This window comes from Lathyrus oleraceus, chromosome 4, assembly GCF_024323335.1.
Source record: "Lathyrus oleraceus cultivar Zhongwan6 chromosome 4, CAAS_Psat_ZW6_1.0, whole genome shotgun sequence".
Classification (NCBI taxonomy): domain Eukaryota; kingdom Viridiplantae; phylum Streptophyta; class Magnoliopsida; order Fabales; family Fabaceae; genus Lathyrus; species Lathyrus oleraceus.
The window spans coordinates 71,381,482-71,390,141 of NC_066582.1; the positions used below are offsets into that span (position 1 = coordinate 71,381,482).

At 31.6% G+C, this 8,660-nt stretch overlaps 1 protein-coding gene across 1 annotated transcript; it reads left to right on the plus strand.

Moving 5' to 3' along the window:
- The first annotated feature begins 6,146 nt into the window (after window positions 1–6,146).
- LOC127135176 (F-box/kelch-repeat protein At3g06240) lies at window positions 6,147–7,816 on the plus strand. The gene is made up of 2 exons (XM_051061957.1): window positions 6,147–7,420; window positions 7,537–7,816. The coding sequence occupies exon 1, from the start codon at window positions 6,173–6,175 to the stop codon at window positions 7,409–7,411; it is 1,239 nt and encodes a 412-aa protein (XP_050917914.1). The 5' UTR covers window positions 6,147–6,172; the 3' UTR covers window positions 7,412–7,420; window positions 7,537–7,816.
- The last annotated feature ends 844 nt before the right edge of the window (window positions 7,817–8,660 follow it).

Below are 8,660 nucleotides of genomic sequence, written 5' to 3' on the forward strand. Positions count from 1 at the left end.
CAAGACAAGTGCAACCTAATCTGTACCAATGCATGCTAACCTATCCACCTAGCCTGCACCTAGCCTGTAAGATTCTCACGCATGCCTATCCATCAATTGTCTTCACCACCTAGTCTGCAAGATTCCCACGCATGCCTTACACGTGTCACATTTTTGCATGCAACACTACCACCAAGCCTTCCCCTAGACAAGACAAGTGCAACCTAATATGTATCAATGCATGCTAACCTATCCACCTAGCCTGCACCTAGCCTGCAAGATTCTCACGCATGCCTATCCATCAATTGTCTTCACCACCTAGTCTGCAAGATTCCCACGCATGCCTTACATGTGTCACATTTTTGCATGCTCATACTATTTGAAAACGGTTATAAATAGCAGGTCATTCTTGAAAGTTTTCATCAACCACTAACACTTTTATTCAGAGAACTCCGGCGAAACTTCTCATCCACCAAGCTTCGTTCTACATTGCAATCATGTCTCTTATTACCATGGGCCAAGAACACAGAGGCACTAGGGAAAACATTGCCTCATTCGTAAGTTTTTCTTGAACATTGCCTCTTTCGTATGTTTACAATTTATTTTTTAAAACTCCAATCTAATGATTGTTTATATTGTTTGTTTTTAAAGGATCCCAAGAAATTTCGTCAACGTTCACACCCTATGCCTTATCCAGACCCATGGTGCGTACCTTACATAGAGCGTGCGGGGTTCGGTCATGTTATGCATGTGGTAAATGCCACAATTGATGTGAAATTTATTCTTGCTTTGTGTGAACGTTGGAGACCAGAGACACACACTTTTCACCTACCAATCGGTGAATGTACCGTCACACTAGAGGACGTGTACATGCTTTTGGGTCTTAGAATAGATGGTAAGCCTGTGACTGGAAATGTTCAACAGCCCAACGAACTATGTGTTCAAATGATGGGCGTAGATCTGGTCGAGGGTGAGGGATCTGCAAAAGCAAGGGGCCAAGGTATTAAACTATCGAGCCTCCAATTCTACCACGACTCTATAAATTTGACTGAGGATTCGTCCGAACAAGAAAAAATCATAAAAACAAGGTTTTATATTATGTTATTGTTTGGGAACTTGTTATTTCCCGAAGGCACGGGAAATAGCATAAACTTTATGTACTTGAGTTTGCTCGAGGACATTGATAGAATAAGCATGTATAGTTGGGGTTCTGCTGTATTGGCTTTCCTATATAGCTCTTTGTGTAAAAATGCACAAAATGACCACTGTACATTTTCTGGATGTGCTTTTTTGCTCCAAACATGGGGTGGTGGAGATTGTCGAGGCTAGCCCCAGAAAATCCTAACGTCTACTCCTTCCCCTACGCAACTAGGTAAATTTATGATGTTATTTCATTTTGTATATTTATTCTATAAATATTTGTAAATAATATTATTTATCTTTTTTTGTTTAGGTTCATTACAACCGGACTAGATTACAGTCTTACCCCGAAAAATAAAATAATATTTTATCGTCAACTCTTGGATCGTCTCCGAGCACAAGATGTATTACCACTAAATCATTCATCTTCTAACTAATTTATTAATATCAAGCATTCTCAATAAATAACATATTTATTTTTTTCTTTGCAGTTTATTTGGAGGCCATATTTGGGATTGGAACATCAACCCAACCCCGAAGATGCAGTTGTTTGGACAACAAAAACGGCTATCATGTGGTTCACCACTGTGGAGATGCACCAAAGTGACCGTGTCAAACTGCAATTCGGAATGCATCCAGAAATCCCAGGCCCCCCAATGTCTTTGGAACCTTGGCATCTAAAAAAAGTCAGCCACCAGTGGTATGCCCAAAATTGGAAGGCATTTGCAAAGGAGTTCCGTAAAATGTGGAAAGAGCGTCCCACTATGTTCTACAATTTCCGGTGGCGCCCAACGAAATGACGCCGACAAGGGAATATGTGGATTGGTATAGAGTAAATACAAATCCAGAAATGATTGTGTCTGACCCGTTCTATTTGGACGATCCTCGAATGCAACAACCATATTTCCAACAACAACAACCACCACAATATTCCCAACAACAACAACCACCACAGTATTACCAACAACAACAACCACCACCATATTACCAATAACAACAACCACCACCGTATTACCAACAACAACCACCACCATCGTATTACCAACAACAACCACCACCACCATATTACCAACAACAACCACCACAACACATGTCCATCCCCCATCCAAATCAACACTACATACCACAAACTCAACCCCAATATCATGAAGATTACCAACACCAACCTCAACAGTCCCACCACCATCAACAGTCCCAATACCTACCACAAACTTAATCCCCCCACATCCACCAATCCCAACACTTCCATCACGACGATGTCCCGGGCTCTTCCAGTCCTCCACTTAGCCCCGACACAGGTATACAAGAGGATTATCAACAAGACTACTACACACCACAACAGACATTGTTCTTTAGCCAACCCGATTCAACCCTCAAACTACCAAAGGCCACATTTCGAGGGCGCACCCACAAGGAGTCAGTTTGTCCCACCGAGACAAAGTTTTGAGGGCGCAGAGGGCACCCGCCTTTCCTACAGCATTGAAGGGACTTCGACCCAACCACAACGCCAAACGCCAAGGGGACGCGTTAGGACTAGGGGTGGTAATAGGGAAGCACCACCACCACGTGAGCCGTCTAGACGAGTAGTTAGACCTCCCCCGTGCGGATCGTACTAGGGACCGCATAATATGTGATAAATCCCAAATTAATAATGCATTTTAATCATATCTTTATAATATTTGTCTTGTGTATTATTTTAATATAAATATATTGTGTTTATTAATATAAATTTATATATATATATATATATATATATATATATATATATATATATATTAATATATATTTATATATATATATATATATATCTTGTGTATTTTACAAAATATATATAATATTATTTATTTACATGTATATAAATTAATATATTTTAATAATTTATAAATATTATTAATTACTTATAAATAATTTATAAATTAATATATATATATATATATATATATATATATATATCTTGTAAATAACATTATTTATATATATGTATTAATATAAATTAATATAATTTATAATAAATATAAATTAATAAAATTAAAATAACTTAAAAAAGATTTAAAAAAAAAAACAAGGGTAGGCGCCACTCCTAGTGGCGACTTGCCCTACCTTTAAGGGTAGGCGCCAACTAGGGTGGCGCCCATGAACAAAATAGGGCAAAAAATGCCCATTTTTGTAATTTTTTTGAAAATGTGGGTATTTTTGGAATTTTTTTTAAAAAATTGAATATTTAAAAAAAACTTCTCAATCGTTTCTTATGCAGACTTCGTTCGTTGTGTTTGTTTTGCAATAACAGTTTTTAGTTATCTATATTTTACTTGTTTATAAAAATTAATTTAGTTATGGTGATAAAAAATAATTATTTTTTCCCTACATACTTATGTCACATTGGTTTATGATTTTTGTAGATAAAAGTTGTTTTTTTGGTATGATGTGTTTGTAGGTATATTAATGTTTATGTTATTGTTTATGATATTGATAATTTTATTACTTAAATATTGTAGCTATCATGTTATTCATTCAATTTGTCCTAGAAGATGAGTTTAATATATAACATTCGAGTTGAATTAGAAATTAATAATATGAAAATGTAAGTTAAGCTTTTTTCAGGTCATTACCTGTATCCTCTTTTTTAACTATTAGAATTTAATTTAATACTTGTAGTTCTTCAATCAACACTTTCTTTTTTACTAGTTTATTCTGCAAAATATTAACTTTGTAGAAAGACTCAAAAATCCATTCCAAAAGCCAAGAGAAAAAAGAAAAAGCAACATCAAAGTAAGGATATGAAAATATGAAATAACTTGTTGCACAAAGTGGACTCTATATCTGGAAAAGTTGATTTCTTTCTTTCGAAAAAGAAAATCAACAAGGTTCGGAAGATGAAGTATCCACCCTAACATGGATGATGAGGTGTCAAGCTAATGACGATAAATGACTGCTGCTTGGGAGGAAAGCCAAGGGAAATACTCATATTTTATATTTATTTTAGTCTATTTTACACTTTTCAATTTTAAATAAAGTTTTGAGTTTTCTTTTGTTTTTTTGATTGACTGATTTAATGTTTGTTTCATTTCATCTGGTTATATGATAGTTCATAGTAAAATTGTGATTGTCTAATAATCAACCAACATGGCTATTTTAGTCCTCATGCATGTCAACTCCCAAAATAATTTTTATATACTTTGGAATGTTATAATGTGGTTCAATTGAACTATACTGATGGTTTAGCAGGTTTATTGTAACTGTCTGAAACACCACATCAAACAAGGTATATTATGTAGGTTGTCATCTCTAACCAACCTAGTGAAGACAGACAAAGCCAAACACATTATTTCACCATGAGAGAGAATTCCTGTATGTATATATTATTCAGAACTTGGATATTCAATTTGATTTCACTTGCATTGTTTACACACACTGAGACACATTTTTTTAGCGCTCAGCCTTTTAGCCATTCTATTTAATCGTATTTATCCTTTGTTAACCGACTTTGAGCCTGTTATCCATTTTATTATTATCACCACACTTCATAACCCTCGACTCAATCAATACTCTACCCGGTTCAGAGATAGTAAGTTGATTTCTCATATCTTTGTTTATTCTAAATTTGGAGTTGCTGTTGGAATAAAAACATTTCAGTTGTTGGTAGCTTTGTAGAAACTGAGGAACATTCAAGTACATGAGTAGGTCTGAAGAAAAGAAAACAAAAGAAGAAGAAAAGAGAAAAGAAAAGTTGATAAATCATCATTCGAGAAAATAAAATGAATTTGAAATGAAAAAATAAGTCATCAAAGTACTCATAAGAAGGATTCGAAATTCAACTATAAATCAAAATAATAATTCAAAAGTTGAACACTCTGTGACACTTAAGAGGACTCAATGAAAAAAAACCTCAACAATAGTCCCTTAGTATAGACATAGAGATGAGAATAATCTTATTTGTGATATATATTTGCTTTTTAAAATTTTTATAATGTTGCGCTCAAAAAGAATAAATCTCGGATTTGCATTGGATGAGGTGAATTTTTTATCAATTTAAAAGTATTATTTATATTCTCAATTTTTATTTTGTTTTTTCCTTTGTAACTTTTGGTACTCCTTGACCATTTGATTCTATTATGTTTTTTTGGACTTTATTAATATTATTTTATCATTAGGAATAACTTAACTAATATTTTTAATAATTAAATTTATTCTTTTTAAATATGTTATTATTTTTTGCATTTATAATTTATTTTAAATTAAATTTTTTTATTAAAGTATCTTGGTTGTATCATATCTTGAATTATAAATCATTTTCTTATCTTGACCTATATACTAATTAAATATTCAAAATAAGACCATATTAAATAACTATAATATATCTATAAAAAAGTAAAATAAAAAATTTAAAATATCTTTTCAATAATTGTTACTATATTTAAAAAAAGCATATTTATTACCAAAAAAAATTTAATTCAACCATTTGTTATATTTTTTTTTTTGGTCAAGATTCAACAATTTTATATTAAAAATTAGATATAATTAAAAACACTTTAAAACAGTTTTTGGCCAAATACAATGTCATATAAAAATAAATCTAAATAGATTTAAATTAAAATTAAAAATCAATTTAAAAAAACAAACACAAATCTTTTTGAAAAAATGGATGATGTATTGATAGTGTAAAATAATTTTAAGTCGTCAACCAATCAAACGACGTGCATCCAGCCATATTACTATTTGATATAAAAATTACATTAATAATATGATAAATTGATGAATTTTTATTGGATAATAGTGTAAAACTATTTACAGTGCATTGCCTTTAATTTTTTGTATATGTTAGAATGAATCATATGTTTTCAGCAATTCTAAATAAATGAAAATTTAGATTGATTTTTTAATATAATAAATCAAGTCTTATTAAATTCAAATCTTATTAAATTGAGTCAAATAATTTTTTTTAAAGAAATCTTAATTTTATTTGCAAAAAGAAAATATAAACTTTACCAGTAAATAAATCTTCATTTTATTGTCAATTCTTTGTTTCTCTGCTTAACTCTGTTAGAAAAAAACAATGAGAAGGTTCATGAACTTCATGTTGTTAGTGCAGCAAACAATGAGAAAGAGACGAAGAAGAGAAAGACTCATGGAGAAAAAGAAGAGAAAGACAAAGATGGCGACACCAATACCACCGAAACCTTTTGTGCATGAAGATTTGATAATTGAAATCCTTCTATGTTTACCGGTGAAGTCTCTTATTCGTTTTCAATGCGTTTCTAAACAGTGGTTTTCTCTTATATCTGATCCCAATTTTGTCAAATCACATTTTCAACTTACACCACACACTCGTAGAATTGAATTCATATCAAGTGATTTTGGGCAAACAATATCTATAGATTTCGAAGAACAATTTGACTTAGAGAATGCTTTTGTTAAACAGTGCAATTTTTTTCATCCCCATGCTGATTCTCTTATTCAAATTATAAGTTCATGTAGAGGTTTTATATTTTTCCATCATTCTTCCGGATTCTGCATATTGAATCCATGCACCAAAATTCACAAACAAATACCTTTAGCTCCGGGTGAATTTGAAACAAATTTAGAGTTACGTTATTTCTATTATCTGTATGGTTTCGGATATGATCCGTTAAGAGATGATTACTTGGTGGTTTCACTATCCTGTATTCCAGCCGAGGAAGATCTTTCACGTGTGGAATATTTTTCATTGAAAGATAACAAGTGGAAGCAAATTGAGGATACTTGCTTCCTTTACACAATCGACAAGATTGACCCCAGAGTAGGATCGCTCTATAACAATGCTATTCATTGGTTGGCTTTACATTCTGATTCATTGGTGGAGGTTATTATTGTATTTGATTTAATGGAAAGGGAACTTTTTGAGATGCCTTATCCAAATGGTGTAGAACATAAGTCTGATCATTGTGAGTTGTGGGTATTTGGAGAATTTCTTAGCTTATGGGCTATGGATTGTGAAAATAGTAAAATTGAAATATGGTTGATGAAAGAATACAATGTGCATTCGTCTTGGATTAAGGCTATTGTTCTCCCTATGAACATCTTATCTCCTCATCAATTTTCTCCAATATGCTCTACAAAATATGGTGATATCATTGGAACAGATGGGTCTAGATTGATGAGGTATACCGACAAAGGAGAGTTTATAGAGGGTTCCTCATACATTCCCTTTGCAGATACTGCAGTTTCAGGTGGATTCCCATCGATAATGTATACAGAATCTTTGCTTTCACTTCCTGGTGACCACATGCAAGTTTATGAAGATGATTCAGACTAGAATAATCAGGTACTGAATATTCTCCTTCACTATTTTCTTGATATTTATATTTTGTTGTCCGGTCTCAATTACTTCTCTCCGTTATTATAATTTTTTCTCATAAGTGCTTGTGTTGCATGTTGCAGAAAATGGTAGAGTCCTATAATAATTTGAGTGACAGAGGACAAGGCTGAAGGCTTCAAACATCTTGTTGTCATACTGATTACAAAAGAAAATTTATGCTATCCTTTATTATGTTTTCTTCTCAGAGAACTAGTATTCATCCATTTGTCACATTGGTTCTTTTTATTTTATTTTAATGTTCATTAAACCATTTTTAGAGATCATGGTGGTTTTGTTACTGGTATGTGTTTCAAGGTTTCGCATACGACAACTTTCGTCGTACTGGTTTGAGTTGTCTAAATTTTACATTCAAAATATTGTTGTATGAAATCATAATTTGAGGCATACTTCTAAAGAACTATGGTGGACAAAAAACCATGTTCCGACCAAACTCGATTCACCTGCTGAACAAACCAACCCTTCAGATTGTTTATTTTCGGCGCGTGGGTCTTTGCAAGTTGCTTTATTCGGTTTGGAAATGACCGATAGAAATGGAATAAAAAAATTCCATCCATTTAAGTCCAACTCCAACCGAAATTTCCATCCACTTCAATTTGTAGGTTGGTTTATATGTATTATTTTATATGTGTAGAGGGGTGGCAAAATGGATGGATTGGATCGTTAATAGATGGATCAAAACAATCCATTAGTCCATTAACAATCCACTAATTTTTTTAAAAAAATATTCAATCCAATCCATCCATTAAAGAATAATATCCATCCAATCCATCCATTATCATATTTTTAGTGGATGGATATCCATCCATCCATTTTTTTTTCTTTGAATTTTTTTTTAAAAAAAATCACTTATTTTTTTTCAAAAAGTTTTTTTTTGAATTAAACAGTATCAGTTTTTTTCGAGAAAAATCATTTTTTTTCAAAAAAAAAATATTTTTGTATTTACGAAAAAATAATTTAAAAATCGTTTTTTTTTTGAAAAAAAATAATTTTTTTATATTCGTAAAAAAATAAATTTTTCGAAAATAAAATCAAAATTTGGTATTTTTCAAAAAAAAATATTTTTAAATTTTTGAAAAAAATCGATTTTTTGTATTTTAAAAAAAATGTTTTTTTTCAAAAAAAAATAAACTTATTTTTATTTTTAAAAAAAAAACTGATTTTTTTTCGAAAAAAAAAATAATATTTG